The following is a 22,976-nucleotide window of genomic DNA, read 5'->3' as shown; positions in this document are numbered from 1 at the left end:
AGAAGGAGAAGCAGGCTCTCTGCTGAGCAGGGAGCCTGATGCGGGACTCGATCCCAGGACCCTGGGATCATGACCTGAACCTAAGGCCGACGCCTAACGACTGAGCCACCCAGGCATCGCCTGAGCCAAGAATCTTCTTGAATGGTCATTGTGCTATGCAGGTGTACACCCAATACTTTCATTGCCCCTGAGAACCTGTGCATCAAAACTACATCAGCTGAGGACATAGCTTTAACATTTGTCCTTTATCATACCTTTCTATTTCTTCATTTATATTCTGCTTTGGAGGAGTCACCCTTTGTAATTGTCTACTTTTTGAATTTACATTTGTGTTGGTTTGAGACCTGGTTCAAGGAACATGGAATCATTTCACGCTCAGGTTTTATTGGTTTTATCTAGTTTGCTTAAATGCTTATTGTCAGGCTATAGTAATGGTTTTGGGGATGAGTTTATAGTCTTTTAATAACCAGATGATCTCACTTCATGTTTTGAGAAAGTAGCCATTGTTCGCTCATAAACAGAATTTCCTGCCTGGGAAATCATTTAGATGAACAGTAAAGCAGTGGACCGCATCCAATGGTCGAGGCACAGTAGGCATTATGATTTTATAAAATTGTGTTCTATTAATAAAATAAACTTCTCCTGATTTGACGTCTGACTGTTGCTCTCCGAGTTTAACCTTTGACATTAATTGGCTTTCATTCCATAGTGAAAGGTAACTCTGGGGAGGAGAGGACAAGTGGGAGGGTATGGGCCTTGAACTCGGGCAGCTGCTCGGCTCAGGCTGCCCTGAAAGCTTTAGAGAGGCTAACGATAAATATTGGGGATAGATGTTTTTGGAAAACAGAAAGCAAGTGTAAGTGTCAAAGGTTAATAATTTTAAAACAGGAGACTGGGTCCGAACCCACAGATTAAAGCAACAGGAGTCAAGGGAGGGGGAGGGAGATTGGTGAGGTGGAGTGTCATCGGCTGTCCTATCTTTGCTGTGGAGAATCAGGGAAATAGAGATTTATCTCCTGGTGACTCCACATCAGTAAGGATTAGGTTTGGCTTCACAGAGCAGCGGCCTCACCTGGTAGGATTTATTTAGTGATGGTTAACGCTCCATAAATGTTTGCCTTGTTATTACTGTTGTTTGTTATCATTGTAAAAAGTACAGCTGGATCCCTCCATCACTCTCACACGCAGTAAAATCCAGATGGCTCAAAGATAGACTGTCAAGAATGAAGCCATAAAAGTGGTAGAAGTAAATATTGCTGGATATTTTTAATAATCTTGAGATGGGCAAGGCCGTGCTGAAGCGGGACACAGAGGCTAGAACTGTAAAGAAAATGGGGGATCATTTTGACTATTTAAAAATGAAGCCTGAGACAGGGATTCTTGCTGTCATATGATGTATCTGTTCCTGAAAAGCTCGCATGTTCTGCAAAATTGCAGGCCAGAAATAACAGGAGTTAAGCGACTTTGTAACCAGAACACTAAACAGTACAAAGCACAAACAGGACGCTGGGGGATAAGGCGAGGCTGCAGAAACCAGTCAGTGAGACATGCAGGCGATGGGGGCTCTGAGCCCTGCAGCTTCCATGAAGGTGGGCATGGAAGGAAGTGCAGTCACTGCAAACTGAGATCCATGCAAGGCTGGGCTACACCTCCTTGGAGATGGAGCCCTACGGGTAGCGCTTGTTTTAAACTTATTTAAAATAGGGCTGAAAGGGCGCCTGCCTGTGCAGTATAAGAGCACTTCCCTACTTGCCACCGGCATATGAGCTCCTGCCAGGAAGTCCTGTTGCAGCACCCAACGCTGTGTGGGGGAAACCAGGAAACACGCGTAGGGTTGCAAGACCAGAGACAAGCCAATGGGGGGTGACGGGAACAGTTGTACTATATTTGAAAGAGGATTAATACAAAGCTCATCTGTGTCTATCAATATTAAAGTAGAGATAAGCAAGAAAAAATACGTATGAGCATCCTGTAAAAGAAAATGGCCAATATGTCCATGAAAAGATGTTGGATATTATTGAGGAATAAATGCAAACGGCCAAACAGGCACATGAAAAGGTGCTCAGCATCAACAGTCATCAGGGAAATGCAAACCAAAACCAAAACCTCACAGCTATTAGAATGGCTCATATGGAAAAGACAAGAGACAACAGGTATTGGCGAGGACCCTCGTGCACTGTTGTCGGGAAGGTAAATTGGTGCAGCCACTGTGGAATATTTATTTCAGTGTTAATTGCGAAAACGTGAGATGTTTGTGAATGGGGAATCACATAACTGAACTGTGTATGCCGAAAGTGGAACACTATGCAGCCCTTAAAAAGGAGGTGGACAGATGTCCGTGACATATTGATGACATCACCAGTGAATTTTCCCAGGCATATGGAGGGGAGAGAAATAAAATCACAGGAAGTCGAAAAGAGATTTTTCAGAGTGGTTTTGGAATTAATGACTGTCTCCAGGGCTTTTGGATGTCTTCCTTCCTTCCTTCTCCTTTTGAATCTGTGGCAAGCTCACCTGTGCTGTTCTCATCCGTCAGCGAGTGCTGTTACCTCTACCTCCAGCGTGTTTCCTGAATCTAGCCGCTTCTCCTCCCTACGTCATTCTAGCCTGAGCCACCATTGGTTCTTGCCTGGACTGTAGCAGTAGCATCCTGGCTTATCCCCCGCTGGTCGTCCCTCCAGTCTGTCCATACAGCAGCCAGAGAGGCCTGTTTCATTCCTGAGTCAAAACATGGCACTCTTGTGGAGCGGCTGCCCACTGTTCCCAAGTGGGTTCAGACCTCCTGCCATGGCCTAAAGGTTCTAGGTGCTGAGGTCTCACTCCCCTCTCCTGCATTGCTCTCCCTGCCCTAGCCCCAGCCACACAGGATGCGTCTGGCCTTTCTTCATATTGACTCTTCCCTGTGCTTGGAACACCGTCACCCTAGATCTTCGTTCCAGTTTCTGCCCCAGTGACCCTTCCCCAGAAATGAACAAATAATTGATATTCGTGGCTTTATAATATTCCATTAAGTTGGTGTGATTTACTTAAATACTGCCCTTTTGCTAGACGTGAAGCTTGTATTTGGCAATGCAGTGAACATCTTTTCGTTTTCAAAATTAATTTTTAAATTCAAATATAATGAACTTACAGGGTTCTATTAGTTTCAGGTGTACAGTATAGTGAGTCAACATTTCTGTACATTTCTCAGTGCTCACCAAGATGAATGCACTGTTAATCCCCTTTGTCTCTTTGACCCATCCCACACCCATCTCCCCTGTGGCAACCACCAGTTTATTCTCGGAATTTCAGAGTCTGGGTTTTTTTGTTGTTGTTTTTGCAATGAACATCTTTTTAAAAGTGTATTGAGGATGTGACTGTTAACATACAGGAATGTGCAGAAATAATTTACAGGTGCTTATGACCCCCGTTTGTATTTGATAAGCTTTCATTTTAACTTCGGATCTCCTAAGTAGTCGGCCCAAGTTATGGTGATCATTGTTCGAGCAAGGACAATTTTTAACAGCTTCGTTGAGGTGTAATTTACGGAACCATACGGTTGTAAGTAAGCAGTTGAGAGAGATTTTGCAGTGGACTTAGAGCTGTACCAGCTGCCAGAATACCTGTACCATCTCCCATCCCCGTCTGCAGTGTGGAAGGGTCCCAGTTTCTGCACATCCTCTCTGACTCATGCGACTGTCTTTTTTTGAAGCCATTCTAGCGAGTGTGCCATGGTATTGCCGTGTGGTCTATCAGTGGGGACACTTTTGTTATTAAGGTTTTTTAACTGTGTTAAAATCTGTATAACATTTCCCACTTAACCATTTTGACAGTGTGTAATTCACTGGTATTTGGTGCATTCAGATGTAAGCACCATCTATTTCCAGAACATTTCATCACCCCCAGAGGGAACTTCCCACCCGTTTGCGCTCACTCCCGTTTCTCCCTCCTCTTAGCCTCTGGCAACTGCCAATCTACTGTCTGTCTCTATGGCTTTAAGTATTCTGGTTATTTCCTAGAAGGGGAACCATATCGCATGTGGTCTTTTGTGAGTGGCTTCTTTCACTCACCGTGATGTTTTCAGTGTTCATTCACATCATAGCAGGTATCCTTTTTATGGCAGAGTGACATTCCGTTGTATGGATATACCACATTTTCTTCATCAGTTCACCCGTTGGTCGACATTGGGTTGTTTCCACCTTTTGGCTAGTGGGAAGAGTGTTGCTGTAGACGTTTGTGTACAAGATTTTCTTTGAATACCCACTTTCGGTTCTTCAGGGTACAAACCCAGGCGTGGAATTGCCGGGTCATGGGGTGATTCTGTGTTTAACTTATCGAGGACCCTGCCACACTGTTTTCTAGAAGGGACACCTTTGGGTATGACAGAGGGTGATAGTAATGCTTACATGGGAAGAGCCGGCATGAACTGGGGCTGTCCTGGGCACGCCGGGACAAATGGGTGTCCTTGCTCAGCCTTGCCCCTCCACCTCCTCTCTTCCCTTCCCTCCCGGTGCTTGCCGCCATCCAGACGGTTCCCTCACATGTTCTTCAACGTCTATTCCATGTGTATGTTTTCTTGTCCCCAAGGTGCTGAGGTCCCCAGGTTCCCAGTCGAAGAAAAGGAAATCCCTAATGCAGTGACTGTCTTTTATTTCTAAAAAAAAAAAAAAAAAAAAAAAAAGTGGTAAAATGTACATAACATAAAACTTACCATTTTAGCTATTTTTAAGTATACAGTTCCGTAGCATTAAGTACCTTTAGTGCTGAGCTAGTACCACCTTCAGCCCTCTCCAGAACTTTGTCATTTACTCTGATTGAAACTCTGTACCCTCTAAACACTAACCCCCCGTACCCCTCCCTCTAGCCTCGGGCCACCACCGTTCAACTTTCTGTCTCCATGCATTTGCTACTCTAGGTACCTCGTAAAAGAGGAAGCATGCAGTGTTTGCCCCTTTCTGACTGGCTTATTTCATTTTGTCTCATGTCTTCAGGGTTCGTCCATGGTATAGCATGTGCCAGAATTTCCTTCCTACTTAGGGCTGAAAGATATCCCACTGTATGTATAGACCACGTTTTGATATCCATTCATTCATCCGTGACCACTTAGGTTGCTTCTACCTTTTAGCTGTTGTGAATAATGCTGCTATGAACGTGGGTGTACAAATATCTGTTCAAGTCCCTGCAGTTGCTTCTAGATATATACCCAGATTTGGAATTTTTTTTTTAAAGATTATTTATTTATTTATTTGAGAGAGAGGGAAAGAGAGAACAGGCAGAGGGAGAGGGAGAAGCAGACTCCCGACTGCACGGGGAGCCCGATGCGGGGCTCAGTCCCGAGACCCCGAGATCGTGACCTGAGTTGAGGGCAGGCGCTTAACCGACTGAGCCACCCAGGCGCCCCCCAGATTTGGAATTGTTGGATCATAAGGTCGTTCTGTGTTTAACTCTTTTGAGGAAACTGGTTATGCATGCTTTTATCAGATGCGCTGTAAACATGCTTATATATTTGGCACTTTAGATTTTTTGGACTCCTTTCTTAGATTTGATCCTATATGTGAGAGTACTAGCTTGAGGGTCATGACACATTTTTGGTTCTCCAAACATGCTGTCAAACTGTGTACTGCCAGTGTTGTTCCAATTTATACTAGCTCCATCTGTCTAAACACTAATTCAGCTGTGAGCACTTTAATTGCAGTCATCACACCGACCCTGGCTATTTTCGTGTAAAATTATTTTCTCCCTGGTAATTTAACAATTATAGAATACGCACTTTTAAGAGAAATTATCAAGGAAATTAGAAAACCAAAGTATTTTTTTTCTATTCATCGCCCACTAAAACAAAGTCTGAGGGGTAGTAACACTCCTGATTTTTTTGTGCAGGTTTAACTGTGGGGAATTTATACACAGTACTTTTTTCCTTTTAAAAATCAATTTCTGTACAATTCAAGCTGTATGTCTCAGTATTAGAATCAATCCAACCTGTAATGTAGTATCATCTGCTTTTGTCCATTTCTATCCAAAGTCCACTGGGGGCACTCTTTCTGAAAAGCTGAATTTGGTTTTGCCATTTGGGGAGCCCGCGTAGCAGGATCCGCCTCCTTTGCTTTGCCCTCCCTGTCTTCTTGCACAACACACTGGTGTGTCCGGGTGGACGGTACCACGGTCAGTTGCACAAGATTGCGCTTTAGTGTCAGGTCGGCGATCCCGCTGGTGAACGTGGCCTTCCGGCGGATCGGCTGTCATTGCCGCCGTGCTTCTGGCGGGGGTAGGTGTCCTCCAAGCTGGCGGTTGTGTGTGATTATGTGACAGCTCGGGGCCTGACGCCCAAGTGCAATCCACCCCGTGTCACTGTTTATCCTTTTTCTTAGAAAGAGTCGCTTCTGTGGCAGTTAGGATCACAGCCATTGCTGAGAACTCCCCAGTGTAGGTTTTTTCTTTCTGTAGTTGGCCTTTTCTGTCCATTTCCCGGTGGGTTTCTCTGTGTGGTCCTGCCCCTCCCCGAGGTTACTTGCGCTGCCCCCAGCAAGGGAGCTGGCCCTCAGTGGGTTGGGGCAGAAGAGGAGGGGAGGGAAGACTTGGGCCTGTCCCCTCGTGTCCGGTCCGCCCTCAGCCCTGCACTTTGTCCAGCCTTTCCCCTGTGTAAGGGGAAGAGGAGGGCGAGGACGGGCTCGCTGGAGGCCCACGCCGGGTCTCGTGAGGAGTCTGAGAAGGGTCTTGTGTGCAAGTGGGGGCAGGGCGGAGGTGTGGGCGGGATGGAGCCCGCAGAGAGACCTCCTCACCCTTGTGTACTTTTGAGTTTGAATGTTGAGCCACATGCCTTACTTATTGATTTTGTTTTTAAAGAAAGCAAATTCAGTTAATGAAGACCACCAGGGCCGAAGTGTCAACTCTCAAACGCTGGTATGCAAGAACCCCTTGGAGGGCTTGACATAAAAGCCAGTTCCTGGGTCACACCGCCTAGATCCTGGTACAAGAGGTCTAGGGTGGAGCCTCGGGAACCATCTGAAGACCCCTCGTAGAGAAGCCTGCCGGTTGGCAACGTCACCCCCGTGTACGGTTCTTGGGAGGGTTCCCCAGCACCGCTCGGTAAAGGAAGGGAAGTGCTTTCTCGCAGATTCCTTCCCTGGAGGATCCTCGCCAGGACCCACCAGACGAGGAGTGAGCCATGTGTGAGTTAGGGTTGGGAGGAAGCAGGCTGGGGTGTGGGGTCCAGCTCAGCCCCTTAGTAGCGGGCTCCTCACATAATGTCTGGGACTTTGGTTTCCTCGTTTGTAAAATGTGTTCTTAATTCTCACCCTGCACTGCCTGCTGGTTCGTGAGAGTAGATGAAATTCAGGAATGGGTACCACGTGCTTTGCATTATTCAGCAGTGTTTGTTGAGTGCTTCCTGTTTACTGGGCAGGGTGCTGTATAAACTGGAGGACAAATCAGCATCCAAGATGGCACTGTTACTTTCTGAGGCCTCTCATGTGGTGGGCTGTGCACCAGTCTCGGGTTGTTGCTGGTTGCTCAGTGGCATTTGGCTACCACCTCAGCCTCTCTGAGTACAGTCTCTTCTCCGTTAGATGAAGCGGGTGAGCCAGTAATTTTTAGCTCTAATGGTGCCTTTGTAGTTTGTGAAACCGCAGCTTTTGTGGTGTAGAGCATAACTACTTACCCTGAGTTCCTTAAAGATGCTGAAGTGAGTCTCTCAACTGTGTGACTCTATAATAGAAATTTTCTAGAAAGACACCAGTTACAAAGTATCATGTGTGTCTCCGGCACCATTATGGCCCGTGTGTAAGTCTTTGCATCTGCACCCTTTAATCTTAATAATTTCAAGAAAAATGAATTGTTTCCAAGTCTGTACAAGTGGTTTACAAGTGGCCGAGAAGGGTCTCGTCCTGCGCAGTCTTTAAAACATTGCTGTGAGTTTACCGTCACTGCCAAGCATAATGGATGGTAGGAGGCTTACCTCCTCTCCAGAACCTCCTCAAGCACAGACCTGGGGTCACAATCCTCGACCACCACCCCTGTGGCTAACTGGAAACACGGTGGGTAAAGAAATGGAATGGGTTGGGGCGGGGGAGGAGAAAATAGAAGGTAGATGGGCTTTTAGAATATGGCCAGTTTTGTTGAGTTAAGGTTCCTTTGCTTTTTCTTTGATTGTCACCTTTACTGTAGTCTAGAACATTCCCCTGAGGCCCAGAGTGAGACACCAGGTTGGGAAATCCCAGAGCACAAACAGGAGGCACATATGTTTAATGTGGCCCTTGGGTGTTTACGAAATTCTAAGTGAGTGTCTGACATTGAGAAAATCAAGAAATCTCATGTAAAAATGCAGATTCCTAGCCTCTTAGAAGAAATCAGCACATCCGGGGCTCTGGGCCCCCCTCGGTGGAGCAGGGTGTGCTGTACACACAGTCCTTGGCCTGCCTGCTCAGACACCTGTCGGGTAGGAATAGAGCTTTTCTGCAACCTCCCGCCTTTGTTCTGTGGATGCAGAAACTGAGTTCCAGACAGACAAAGATGGGACTTGCTGGGGTGATGGGGAGAAGTTGCGGACAGAGCCAGGCCTGGGGTCCCCTCCTCTGAGCTCTCGGAACAGCGCTCCTGCCGTACCTGAGCCCCACGCACCTTCCTGCAGGTGGCAGTCGTGCTGCTGGCTTGCCTCCCAGTCTCTCTCTTCCCTGACTTCACCCTGCGCCCTTGTTCCCCTGTCTTCTGATTTTGCATTTCTTCTCAGGAAGCTCTCCTCTTTATCCAATGCTGTTCCCTCTCTCCTTTTGTTCTTTCTCCTCCCCCTGCTGTTGCCCCAGGATCTCCTGGAGCCTGGGTGAGTGTTTAGGAGGCTTCTCCCCTGCATCTGTGCAGTTCCCCACTCTCCCGGGCCCAGAGCCCTCCAGCTTCAGCATGTAGGCGGGAGGCCCAGAGACCCTGATGGAGCCACCCCCACCCCCGTCTGGGGGTGGCCACCACTCAGAGCATGTAACTGCACAGTCCTTGATATGCTGATTTCTTCCGAGAGGCCAGGGATCTGTGTCTTTACATGAGACTCCCCGATCTTTAAATGTCAGGCACTGATTTAGTGCTGCCACCTCTGCTGTAAAATGTTAAGCCTGATCTTGGGTGCCTGGCAAGTTCCATGAAGCTGGCATGTCACCTGTGTATCAGAGGGGCCTCCTTCTAGCCCTTCTGCGGGAATGAGGATCTGGCCCAAGGCAGGTGTCGAGTGGACATAGTGCCCCTGTAGCCCCAGACCTTCTGGATGCCTAGCAGTCTCTAGCACCCTGTGCCACCTCCTAGCCAGCCTTAAATGTAGCCCTCATCCTCGGGTAGGAGGACCCACTCCAAACTTAATGCCTTGGAGAAAGCCTGGGAGGGATTATAGCTCTGAACAGGTGAAGAGACCCCTTATGTTTTGCTCCCAAAGTGGTGCCGTAGGAACAGGGGACATTGGATTGAATCGGTTGTTGGCTGAGTAATTGAGGGGACATTCACTTCCCCGTGGGACTTACCTCCATGTTGAACAAAAACCTACGGGGTTGCCAGGAGGGGCCTGAAAACACGACACTAGATGGCTCTATCTTCCTTGTGCTGAATGCTGGGCGTTGTCCATCCTGGGGACACAGGGCTCACAGAGTAGCCCTGCCACCCATTGCTGATTTTTTCCTTGCCCTTGTCCCCATTATTTACCCAGCACTCACTGGGCACTTACTGTTTGTTGCCCGGCTGGATGTAGAGGTGGTGAACTCCATTCTTTTTCCTGAGGGGCTCACAGCTAGTGGAGAAGGGGCTGCAGAAAACATAACATTGTAGTGGAATCATCAGTGTGCTGTGTACCTAGCCACAGTCAGAAGTCAAGGAAAGCCTGAAATACAAGGTGACATTTGAGTGGTATTTTGAGATGGAGTTTGCTGGGCAGTGAAGGGCGTTCTAGGCAGCTAGGACAGCTGGTGTAAAAACCAACATTTGTGAAAAAGTATGTTTAGCAAATGGTGAGAAGTTGGTGTGGCTTAACTGAAGAGGTATTGGATAAAACAGCAGGGTCTGCACTTGCTGAGAAAGGCTGTTTTTACAGAGACCAAGATAATAGTGGCTTCAACAAGGTAGACCTTTCTTCCCCTCCTCAAAGTCCCAGGCGAAGGTTGGACTTGACCAGGTGGCCCCAGGTGCCCAGGATTGCTCTGGCGTTGCCTTTATTTGTGTGGTTGAAGATGGTTTCAGCACCAGCCCCCTCTCTGCGTGCGACAGCTGGAGAAGGCATGGCTTGGAGGCTCTCTTCACATCCTGTTAACCAGGCATGGGGACATACCTTCCTGCAAGGAAAGATGGGACATGTAGTTTTTATCCAGGTGGCCATGTGCCCAGCCACACCTTGGGAATTACATTACCAAAAGGAAGAAGCAGAAATTGGGTATTGGGAAACCTCCATCCCAACAGCCTCTATCTTAGGAAGGCGTGGGCTGAAACATGGAGCACTTTATAGGGAGCTGGGAGGTTTTTAAAGCAGGGCAGTACCATTTTTTAAAAAGCATCTTTCCACAGATGGCACCAGCCACAGGGTGGCCAGCAACCATGGGGCTGTTGTAGTAACCGAGGAAGGGGGAGATCTGCCCTGACTGTCTGAGTGGGCCTGGCTTTCTGGTGGTTTGACAGGCTGGGCGTTGGTGGGTTCTGGCCTGTGTGGTTGCTGAACATCTCCCAGGAGCCAGGGACCTGTTGGGTCCTGAGTTCAATCTGCAGGTTGGTGCTCTTTATTTGAGGTTTATCTGAGAATACATTTTTATAGCTTGTTAATAATGTGAATTGGGGGGGGGGCGCCTGGGTAGCTTAGTTGTTTAAGCATCCAACTCTTGGTTTCATCTCAGGTCACTATCTCGGGGTCCTGGGCTCAAGCCCCATGTCATTGGGCTCTGCACTCAGCCAGGAGTCTGCTTACTCCTCTCCCTCCCTCTTTGCACCCCCCGCCCGGCCTGGCCCATGCTCCATTGCTTGCGCGCTCTCTCTCTCTCTCAAATAAATAAATAAAATCTTAAAATAATATGAGTTGGAGCTGTGGAGAAATGACTGTCAAGAGTATAAAGGGGTCCTTCAGTGTCCTTTGACACTGTGAGCTTGAGTAAGCCCCAGGAGAGGGGGCAGGGCCATCCTTCTCGGGCCCCTGACCCTCCCTGGTTCTGCAGACAAGTTACTTAAACTTCACTTCTCCGCTCTGCTTCCTGGGTTCTAGAAGGGAAAATCATTCTGATGCCTCCCTCACTTGTCAGTGTGTTTAATTGCACATCCCTGTCATGCTTTTGAAGTCGTCTCCCTACTTAGAACAACAACTTCCTCATCGGAATACCCTGGGAATTCCCCAGCATTTCTTGTGTGCCCACTGGGAGAGATGGAAGGCAGGTGGCAGAAGGAAGGGATATAGCTTTCTCAGTCAGACAGTTGAGGGTTCCCATGCAGGATCTGCCACTTATTTAGCTGCGTAGCCTTGACCGACAAGATATTCCACAGCCCTTGTGAATCTCTGCTTCTCATCTGTAAAACACAACAGGTATTATCTGTCCCAGGTTGCTTGAAGGGTCAGAGAGGGCCCTGCAGGCAGCCGGCTGGTGCTTGCAACAGTGCAGGCATTCCTGGAGAATTCTTGAAGGCTCTCATACTCTGTTTACCCAACTTCGGGCCTTGAGTATGTCTTCTCCGTGGGGCAAATGTGGTGTTCCCCTCTTCACCCTGCAGCCGAGGTCAAGGAATGCTCCCTGCGTCTCCAATCCTTCCTTATGCTCTGATTCTCTGGGCCTTCCAGGTGGCCAAAAACTTGACTGTGTTTATATGGCTGGTCACATTATGGCAAAATCAAATACACAAGAGTTTTTTTAAAAAGGTATTTTGGCACAGTCTCACCTTTTGATACTTTATCTCCCCGGTCAGCTTGTGCTCTGAGGGAAACGATCTCTCTTGGACGTAAAGACCCACACTGTAAATAGGTTGACCTTCAGCCCTGGAAATGTGGAAGGACAGGTCAAGTCTCAGAGTTTGAGCCCCTGCCAACATGCTCAGAAGTGACATGGTATTCTTAGAAGGGATTTTTGTTTTAGATAGTTACCTTCCTCCCCCCACCCAAAAACAGTGACACCGGAAGATTCTAGCCTGTTGTGAGGGTGAGTCATGTAGGAATGTGTTAGTTCCCTGCCTGATCTCCTAGGCAGAGATTGGCACTGCCTTTTGTGGGGCCAATCCATGTTCAGTTAAGAGATGCTGCCAATTGGGTGTCAGCCCTCCTTGACCCCATGTCCCCTCAGTCACAAGGCTGCCATTTTATAACCATGAGGCCTCTCCCCAAGATGAGCTTTGTGGGAACTTATTCTTCACTTGATTGTGAGGGGAGGAAGTATTTGCTTAATTACGGGCCCTTCTTGAGCCTCTTGAGTGGCGTTTGTCGTTGGCAGGCGGTGAGAAAAAATATGAGGTCTGTCCTGAGGTTGGGCTGTTGGCTCTGGCCTCAGGGAGGAGGCATCTTCTGTTCGCGGCAGACCTTTGCTAAGTGGCAGAGCAGCTTGGGTCTGGTTTTCAGCTGGCTGAAATGCCAAGAGCGCTTGCAGTGACATTTCCCACATGAGGCCGAGAATCTTAAGTGTTCAGACGTTGTCCCCTTCCAGTCCCTAAAGCTCCAAGGAAAATTCTAAATGTCTTCACTTTGTACTTATTTTCTTCTCTTTCCTCAGTGCTTGAGAAACCACACTGACTTCCTGAATCGAAATGTTCTGCAGTGAAGCTTTGCATATTGAATTGAGCGAGAACGGGGTGTGGGGGGTGGTAGGAGGTGGAGGGGGTCTGACAGGCGCTTTCGGTGGGCTCTTGCTCGAAGGGAGACACTGGGTCACCGAATGCTCCCTTTACCTGTGATTCTGTATTTTTTTTGCCTGCTGTGTGGCCTTAAACACGAAGGACAGAGGGATTTTGGTAAGTCTCTGGCGTAGCTGTTCTGGGCACGGAAGGCTCCATACTCTCCTCGAGCGTGAGCGGCCCTGTAGCCACGCCCTGCTGCCGCGTTGTCTTTGGTTCAGCCCAGAAAGCAGCAAAGGGACTGGTCTTCCCTGCTGTGCTGGCTTTGGTTCCCCGGTGAACCCCGAACCCCTGCCCCGGGCCCTTCCTGCTCCCTCCGCCTCCCCTTCCAGCTTGCCACACCCCGGGATTCGCCCCCACTCTTTGCACCGCTCATTTTCCTCTGTGTGTGTTCAGGCTGGGCCTCTCTCCTTTCCTTTGGTGCCACCTTCCACGTTCTCAGAATGACTCATAATAGTGATCTCTTGTCAGCACCCCTTCCTTACTTCACCTTGCTGTTGTGTGGTTTCACATATGTCGGGAGGATTTTCTCCTCCTGCCCTTCCCTGCACTTTGGAGAGGGACGGGAGACTGAATCCCATGCTCTGCCCTCCACCGTGATCCAGGCCCCCACCTTTGTTTACTACTTCAAGGCTAAAACATTGTGCAATAACCTTCCTAAGAATTGCTCTGATTGTATTCTTCTTATCTTTTGAGTGGTTTTTCTCACTGAGGGCTCATTCCTAGGATGAAAGACTGAGTTAACTCTCTGGTCCAGCCAGGAGCACCATAGGTGCTTCAGTTTCTTTTTGGGTTCACAAGACCACCACTGCTTGTACCTGCCGTTTGCCATCATGGGTCACGAATACTCTGAACTGGGCCAGTAATGGCGACTGGTGTCAGAATTAGTTGAGAGATAATCAACACTCATCCATTAGGATTTATTTAATTCATTCTTCCCCAGGGGTAGAGAAGTTGCGGAAGACTGGTCTTGTCCTGGGTACATTGGATGTGTTGTTGTGTTTACAGTTTAATTACAAGGCCTCTTTGATGGGCTTTTTATGGATTGATCGACCTTCACAGGCATTACGGTGCGCCCCTTGAGCACACAGTCTAGGCCAGGACCTGTGAGGAGTACGGGTGGTGAATTGGGAATAACCACTGATGGAAATTGGCCATCGCACAGGGAGATGGGTTGGATACTAAAATACCCAGAAGACAGAACCTAATAAGGGCAGTAATAGAAGATCTGGCAAAACACTGTGGGAATATAGAAGGGAGGGAAGAGGTTAATTCCGCTTGAAGTGTTCAAAACACCAGCATATCCTGGAAGACCTGGCCTCTGCCTTGGAGGCAGAGGAACACCTATTGCTTTAATGGTTGGAAGCCCCACAAGAATACAGGCATTGCAAGAGCGGGACCGTGACTGTTGTGTTGTTTCTGTGCATCTCCTGTGTCTCAGACTCAGGATATATTTGGATGGATGAATGGAAAGAAATACAGGCAGATGAACAGTTGAGTGAATTAAATGAAGGCACAATCCCAGATGGGGGCATGGCTTGAATGGTAAGAGTAGCAGGAAGAAGTTGGACATACCGGTGAAATTGTAGCTGGTTTGGCTTACACGTAGAGTGATTGAAAGAGAATGGTCCGAGAAAGGGTTGGGAAGACTGACTGAGCCCAGAAAGCATAGGAATTGTGGCTTCACTTTGAAGAAAGTGGGCTGCTAAACAGTATAGGAAATGTTTCAGGTAGGTCTCGTACGTTTCAAGAATGGAATTTAAATTGGAAGAAGGTCCCCGATGTGGGCGCATCTGGCCGCTCCCTGCTGTGGGTACGGAGCTGAAGACACCCGTTGGGGCCATGAGGTTAGTTAGCTAGCAGCCGCCAGGCCACAGCCAGGTCTGGGCTCTCATATCCCTGTCTTCTTCTCTCTAGACGTGTGCAACAGCACCGATCTTCCGGAAGTCGAGATCATCAGCCTGCTGGAGGAGCAGCTGCCCCATTATAAGTTAAGAGCCGACACCATCTACGGTTATGACCACGACGACTGGCTCCATACACCCCTCATTTCTCCAGATGCCAACATTGACCTCACAACTGAGCAAATTGAAGAGACGCTGAAGTACTTCCGTGAGTAGTTCCCTTTCGTCTGGTGACGGTGCTGTGACGGCCAGTGGTCCTTAGCCGTGGCCCCACGTGGGACCTCGTACTGGCTAGCAGGGCTTATGGCCTGCCATTCGTGGAAGGGTGTCCCGAGAAATGTGGCTGTAGGGTTCAGCCACACACAAGGCCTTGATTTTGAATATTCTGAATAGAAATTTTAGGGTGGTGGGGACCAGGTACAAATTTTCATTTGAACCAGTTTTCTCTTAACTGTACAGGAGAATTTGAAAATGCTCCCATTTCCCCCCTCTTACCAAAATACCGTGTGAGTCTATAGAAACTCACTGGGAAGGAGTTTGCGTTTAAACCAAAGTCACTGGGAACATCTTGGCTGCTTAGTATTATTTATATGACATAGCAAGACACGTATACCAAGGCTGACCAATGAGGTTGGTAGGACAGACCAGCTCTCCTTTCTCTTGACAACCCTGACTTTAAAATTCAAGTTAACTTTAGCCTCGTCTAAATTAGTGATGTCTCTTTGGAAGTGAGATCATTTACATACCTGTGTATCATTGTGTTGTCTTCAAAAATAAAAAGTACAGCAATCCTGCTTCTATTTGATGGTAACTTGGTTCAAAACCAGCTTATAACATCCGTACGTTTTCTGTAATTATTGTCTCAATACAGAGTGATTTCCAATGTTCTTGAATTTGGGAAATCATTTATAATAAACAAGTTGGAACTACAAGTTTCTCTTTTAGAATGTGTCTGGGGCTATTCTCACTTTTTTCTTCATTAGATGTTAATGAGAAAGGAATTTTGTTTAAACCGACCTGTGTGTTTATACCTAAGAAGAATCCTACAGTCTCTGTAAACACGGCAGGTAATCAGTTTCGATCGGAATAAAAATAGAATAATCCACACCAGGGCAGATATGAAGCGTGTTAGACTTGTACCAGTGTTCACAGTGGTGCTTTAGACTTTCTGACGTGTCTGGTAGTGTATAGGAAGCTCTTTGGCAGTCACTTTTGTTGACTCACGGTATCTGTTATACCAAGAGATGTGGTGTTAGATAGAAAACTGTGTCCAGAGTCATGTCCTTGGCAGGTTCCGTCTTTGGTTCCTTCAGACTGCTTCACGGTAGAATTCACAGCAGAACAGTTTTTTCAGAAATCCCCGTGTGTTACTTCTTCTTCTTTAAGAGACCTTCCTGTGATTCTGTGGGACTCTGCATGGCCATTTCTGCCACAGGAGGCTCCTCGGTCCCTACACAGATGAATCACTTACAATCACAGTGTAATGGGAACTGTCCACGGACAGGACTTCAGTATTTTTGGAGAACTTTCACATGAATTGCTCCTTTCATTCCTATGCAAGGTCTGCATTCTGGGCAGGGCTGGTTTGATTATCGAGGAAGTGGAAGCGTGGAGGGCTCCTAGTATTTCTTCCATAGCACTGACCTCCAGCTTCTGAAATACTTGCCAACAGTAGACTTGAACAGACGCTGTGGCTTGTTTCTGTTTGTGCACTCTATTTTTGGTTATATATTTAAGAGAGGGAGAAAAAGGTCCTGTTGGATTTGGCAGTGGACAACACAGATTATGCCAAAATTAGAAGAAGCGAAGTAAATGCTGAGCAGAGACCCTGAAAGTTCTTAGACCATGGTCGCCCCCCCAAGTCTTACCTTAATTCTGTGTTTCCTTCTGCGTTACTTGTGCTTAGAGCAAAGTAGGTATTGATTAAAACTGTTGATTAAATGAACGATCGGGGGTAACTCTTAAATATAGCACACTCCTCAGCAGGGCTTTCAAACAGAGGTCCTAGGACCCCTGAAGAGTCTGTAGAGGGAAATTGGGGGAATCTGTGAACCTTTGAAGAAATGAAATGACATGACATCTTTATTTTCACTAACTTCAAACTGAAATGCAGCATTTCCTTTCACGGTGAACACAGGAACCAAAGCACGGTGTTCTCAGCAGGTCCTGTGACTTTTGTCACCAATAGAAATCAAGATTTTCATGTCCTGCTGCAGTGGAGACAGGACTCCCCTTTGAAATGCCACCTTTATTCATCACTGCTTTGAAATTACCTTCATTATGAGGCGTGCCGATAGATCTTGTTATTTAATACATTGACAAAGAAGCTCTTCTATCACAGTCTATTTGCAAGTTGTCATAACCGCATTGCAATACAATTGGTTTCCTTCCTAGTTCTTTGTGCTTTGTTATGTTTTCAACTCTTTCTTCTAAGGAGGGGTCTGTGAGCCTCACCAAACTGGCTGAGAGGTCGGTGGAAGGCACAGATCAGAGCCCTGCTCCGTGCGTGGTGTCCTTTCTGGGTTCCACTGTTTGTTTATAGGTATGTAACCCAGGAGATGCCGTGGCCGCAGCGCTGTGACTCACCAGTGTGTAAAATCAGTTGTGAGGTGTGGAGAAGGTAACAGAGCTGTTTCCTCTTAGATTTATTTTCTTATCAGTTAGGACAGTGGTTCTCTGTTGTGGGTGGGAGTGGGGATAAAGGGGTAACCTAGGGGCTCTGATAATAGGAGACGAGGTAAACCTCAGCTCCCTCTCTTACAGACTGTCTCCCAGAGTAGAGAAATGACGCTTTGCCTTTTGAATCTGGCCCTCCCCTGGCTTGTTTTTTTTTTTTTTTTTTTTTTAAGTAGCTTCCACGCCTAACATGGGCTTGAACTCAAGACTCTGAGGTTAGGACTCTGCATCTGGCTTGGGCCCGTGCAAGAAGCCCTCCAGGCCTCTGCTGGTATCCTGCATGGACTTGCTTGCCTTGCCTTGGGAGAAGCGAGTGGGGTCTGGGAACTTGCATATTCCGCCAGGTCCCTGTGCCATTTTAACTTTTTAAAGTTGAATTTAAACAACAACAACAACAAAATGAAAGACCATTGCAGAGCACCTGAGGCCTGTGGCAAAGTGCCTCACTAAGCTTATGTGTGGTGCCGGCCTTCCACGGGCCAGGGGTCATGGACGGGTCCCCCTGCCCCTCACCCCCATACTCTGGAGTTGTGCCCAGGGAGGACTGGAGCCCACAGTCGATATCATACGCCGATTTCCACTGTGGTCATTCACTTGTGTCCATGTGGTCCCGGGCATCACGATTGTACGAGCCTTTGTGTTACACTTTACCACCCTAGGACTATCACAAGGCAACTGGAGTCTGCTCAGGACAAGGCATGAAGGCCCAGAGCATCTGCAGGGTGCCTAACTGGCCAGAGCGTGGGCTGGACCCCAGCGTCTCTACCCGGCTGTCCCTGGAGGTCCTGGTGCCCCTGGAGCAGGCATGACACAGTGACCACTCCCTTCTGGACACTTGTCGTTCCTGCTCCTCTACTTTCCTCCTGTCTCTCTGGCCTGTCCTTCCAACCTCTTTGACCGGTTTTCCCTCTTCTTCTGAGTTCCTAAATTGGTAGGCGTTGACCCTGATGAACTGAGAGAGCTTTTTAAAAAATAAGCCCTCACAAGCCTCCCCTCTGGAAGTGGTCATCTGAAGCCCGTAACTGTGAGGGGCTGCTGGAAATGTGGGCATGCCCTGCGGGGCATCGCTCCGAACACTCTCCTCCTCCCAGCTCCGTGCTCGCAGCTCGCCAATTTCTGCCCACGTCTGACTCCCCTTCCTCCCTCCCGGCTCCAGGCTCCTGGCTCCTATGCCCAGTCATTGGCTTAGCAGGTCCACTGTCAACATTCCCCCTCCCCCCATCCTTACACACTTGTCTTGAGAAATGTGACATGCTTTACCCCAATTCTGCATCCTGCTGGCCATCAGCCGACTCTATTAATTCTTCGTGCACGTGCATCTTGGACCCCTTCTCTGACCCTGCATCCACCGGCATGGACGAAGCCAGTGCCATCCCGTCCCTGGGCTGCCATACCTGCTCGCCTGTATCCACCTTGCTTCTCTGCAAATACTCTTTTGTATCAGCAGCCCGGCTGGTCTTTTCTCGAGATCCTCTGGGGTTATGCTGCTCCTTTGCTTCTCCCTGCTCTTTGGATCAAAGGCAGGGTCTTCTAGAACCCTGTGACCTGGCTCTTGGCCCTCTCTGCCGCCAGCCTCGTTGCACCCTCCCCCTTCGCCCTGCACCAGCCCCACTGTGGATACCCCACGCTTGCCTCACGGAGGCTTCCTCCCTCCCCTTTCTTTCCTGATCTCTGTTTCTCAGCCCAAATGTGCCCTCCCTGAAGAGCCTTCCTCCAAGAAGCCTTCCCGGGGCACCCATCTGTGGTGCCCCCTCCCTTTCCTTTTTGCTACCGTCATGGCTCTCATCTGTCTGCTCCCATCATGATAATGCAAGCAGTAATAATAATGAGTCACCTCTGGGGAGTGCTTCCTGTTGGCCGGGCTAGTGCTCCTAAGCGCTTTACCTTCATGAGTCCACTAGGACACACACACTGGATTTGAAGTCCATGATCCCCTCTTTGTCAAGTGATTTTTTTCGGATACAGTGCAACCGTGTATCCAAATTGAATTGGCCGTTTAATCCTTAATTTAGTTTTTCAAGGTATTAAACTTCGCTTTCATAGAAACAGCTCTTTTTCTGTGTGACTCACGAAATAATAAACGTAACTGTATAATTACATTAACAAGCAAAACGGACACGGACGGGTTTGGGAACAAACACAAATGACCCTTGGTAGGGAAAAGAGCTCAATTCCTACGAGCCCACATGGCCGGGCTGGAGAGACACTGGTCTGTCTGTGGGTGGGCGGCAGGCTCTCTGGGGGCCACGGGCTCTCCGGGGGCCACGGCTCCTTGCTGTGGCTCTAGAGCGGGGCTGTGGCACCTCCGTGTGCAGTTGAATTATCCCCAGCAGTGTTGTAGTTCTGCCTCTCCTCGGACCAGGCCTCTCTGGTCTGGCTTGTTCCTGTTCATTTTTGGTAAATCTCTTTTCTCCTTCCTCTGCTTAACACGGACGCTTGTCAGTCTCCTGTCTTGGGGTCTCCTGCCTCCCCCACCTCCTTTGCTTTAGCTATTGCCTCTCTGGAGGCGGCTTCTGCATTTCTCTCTCCACCCACAGGAGGCATTGCCAGAGGCTTCCGGAAACTGAGCACGGGTTTGTCATCTTTCTTACCAGCTGCCTGACTTGCACGGAGGCCACCGCCCGTGCCACGTTCCTGTCGTTTCTGTCCTCAGGGGCAACTTCTCCCCGCTCCTACATCCACAGATGCTCCGCTCGCATCTCAGTCCTGGTCCTGCGTGAGCTTGTGAAAGTCGCCACAAGTCATGGAAACTCTTTGGACCTTGGTTTTCTTTTCTTTTTTTTTTTTTAAGTTAAAAGTTTTGTGACCCTCTGTTGGTGGCATGGCATTGGTAGATAGCTTCCATTTCTGATTTTCAGGGTGGAAAAAGCAGGGATGCTTGTCACTGTTTGACAGAATCATGGAGCCGACTCCATTGCTCAGCCCTTAGTGCCTGGCCATTTAGTGAACGTAAACAGTCTTTAAAGGGAGTGAAGTTTTTTTTTTTTTTTTAAGATTTTATTTATTTATTTGACAGAGAGAGACACAGCGAGAGAGGGAACACAAGCAGGGGGAGTGGAGAGGGAGAAGCAGGCTTCCCGCCGAGCAGGGAGCCCGATGCGGGGCTCGATCCATCATGACCTGAACCGAAGGCAGACACCTAATGACTGAGCTACCCAGGCGCCCTAAAGGGAGTGAAGTTTTAAAAATAATATATCCATTGGTCATAAAGGTGTGCTGATTGTAGATAATTTAGCAAAAATTAGGACAAAAAGATGACTAACTTAGCAACCACTTCTCATTTTTTTGTGAGGTATTTTTAAGTGGTTTTATTCCTCCGACAAATACATTACATATCTGGGGCAATAAAAATGCTTTTTTACCTAATTATATACATTGACCATTTCCCCATGGTGTTAAAATTCTTGAAAAGCACAATTTTCATTATTGCTTAATATCCCATCATTTATATCTAATCATTGGTCTGTTATTGGGAATCTGGGCTGTTTCTAATTTTTCCTCAGATAACACACCAGCGAACACCCTTCTGCATCAGTATGTGTGAACCCAACACATTTCCTTCAAGTATATTTCTAGAAATTTACTTGGCTTGAAAATGTGGCAATTTTTAAGATTCTTTGAACTATATTATTACTCTTAGATTAAATATTAACTCACTGCAAGAAAAGCAGCCCATTCTTGTTGAGCATATACTGAGTCATGAAATCATTAGGAACCCTAAGGAGTAAATGTTGAGTGAGTAGGGCATCATTCCATGAGGTGCTTAGAGTTCATAAACTTCCTGATGTTTTCCTCACCTAAAAATGGTCAGCAGAGATTCAGAGACTGGTGGATCCCTCATTCTTTGGATTCAGAATTCTTTTCGGGTTTCATCTCTAATTTCTGCTGATGGTTTGTACATGATGGTGCTTAATGATAAATGAAAAGGACATCCATTGAGTGTTTATTACATTCTGGGCACTTTGAGTCCCCCTGCAGTGCTCAGAGGTGGAGACTATTCTTACCCCATTTTTAAAACGAGGAGGCCAAGTTTCAGAGGGACCCTCTATTGCCAGCCTAGGGTCACACAGGATGGGCGAGAAACAGGGTCTGAGGCCAGCTGGACCAACTGTATGATATCCCCAGTGCAGTCCAGGCCTTATTATCTGGTTTGAAAAGGTCTTATGTACTTTTGAGATGCTTAAAACAGACAGCATTTTAGCTCTGATTTATGATCTTCTCATCTTTCACCAAATCTTTTTATTTCCAAGACATCTGGCTCCATAGTACTCAGGAGCACTTTGTCTGAAAACACTGTATTTGGTCTTTAAGAAGTCTGAACGTATCCTACATGTTTTCTTACAAGACACCTGAGGAAGAGTGTCTTACCCGTTTCTTGGCTTGTACACGTTGTTACCCATTAATGAATGTTTGGAAAATGACAGTAATAGGTAACGGCCTGAAGAAGACGATTGAAGTGCTCAGTTTATGTGTGTGTGCGCGCGTGTGTATTTTTTTAATTCAAAGTGTCATCAAGGGATCACCTAAAGCTTCATGAGAGAGAACAGTAATGTATGTTATCTCTAGAAGTTTGGCTAGGATTGAGAGGTGCAGCTCATCTGTGTGGGAGTAGGTGGTGTCTATTTGAGGTTTAGGTAACCTCCCTATATGGTGAAGGTTATCCTTTTCCGAGTGGTTCTTAGAGAAGACAAGCTGTGAGAGACCCAGCAGTCAGCCTTGTGTTAGAGGGCCTTGCCTCCCTCATCTGCCAACGCCATGTGTGACCTTGAGCAAATCTCATAGCCTCTTTGGGACTCAGATTTACTATCTGGAAATTAGTCAGCATTAAACATTCTGTGACTCTCCAAAATACGTCATTGAGAGCTTTTTACTCTTTTGTCAAAGGTATCCCAGGACAAAGTTCTTTTATTGTTGTTATTTCTTGTTTTTGTTTTATTGCATTTTCTTTTGTTTTTTCTGTATTGTATAATAGGAATTCTGAGACTTGGGACTTTAATTTTCAGTTTTAAGAAATTGTTAAAAAGTAAAACCAGCTTCATAAATTAAAAAAAAAAAGGTAGTGTTTGCTTTTTTTTAAAATAAAAATGCTATTATTGCTCTCAGGTGATAGTTCTAGGGAAAATTTTAAAGAATTCTCAGAACACTAGAAATATTGGCCTAATTCTCTAAGCACGTTTTAAATTGCCTAGAACTTTTCTCATTAAGATTTAGATCCCTGCAAGGCTTGTGTTCTAAAAGGCTACAAGCTGTTGCAAATAATTTCCGTATTCACTGAGTAAATCCCAAGGGGGCAGAGCCCACGTCTGCCTTGTGTTTGCATGGGCCAAAGCTCTCCGCCCAGTGCCTTGCGTTTAATAAGTGTTCAATAAATCCTTCTCGAGTAAGAGAAAATGAAAAGATACATGTTTTTAAGTTAAAGTTTTTCTCCTTTTTAAAAATAAAAACAAACAAAAAACCACATATGGAATACAGAGATCGTGTTGATTTTTGCCACCTTCCCAAGATCGCCTTCGTCGGATTACAGTCCTAAGCGCAGCCAAAACAGAGGCACTGCAGTAGGCTCTGAGCCTAGACAAAGAAATGGATAAGTAACACCTG

The 22,976-nt window shown here is 47.2% G+C and overlaps 1 protein-coding gene across 8 annotated transcripts in view; it reads left to right on the top strand.

Moving 5' to 3' along the window:
- The window catches only part of TRAK1 (trafficking kinesin protein 1), a 111,447-nt gene that overhangs the window by 15,582 nt on the left and 72,889 nt on the right, over positions 1-22,976 (top strand). For 6 of the 8 annotated variants that reach the window (XR_003609943.2, XM_028107173.2, XM_028107169.2 and 3 more), the window contains exon 2: positions 14,716-14,910. Coding sequence is in view for 5 of the 8 variants with exons in the window: in XM_028107169.2 (XP_027962970.1) it covers positions 14,716-14,910 (195 nt within the window). In the remaining 3 variants the exon portion in view is untranslated. Of the gene's footprint in view, positions 1-6,225; positions 6,245-12,778; positions 12,916-14,715; positions 14,911-22,976 lie in introns of those variants that run through there. The other 2 variants (XM_028107174.2, XM_028107168.2) reach the window with 2 other exon arrangements.

This window comes from Eumetopias jubatus, unplaced genomic scaffold (genome assembly GCF_037043125.1).
Source record: "Eumetopias jubatus isolate StellerSeaLion01/CBP00866 unplaced genomic scaffold, mEumJub1_p1.0 scaffold_1, whole genome shotgun sequence".
Taxonomy (NCBI): Eukaryota; Metazoa; Chordata; class Mammalia; order Carnivora; family Otariidae; genus Eumetopias; species Eumetopias jubatus.
This window is presented reverse-complemented; position numbering and strand designations above follow the sequence as displayed.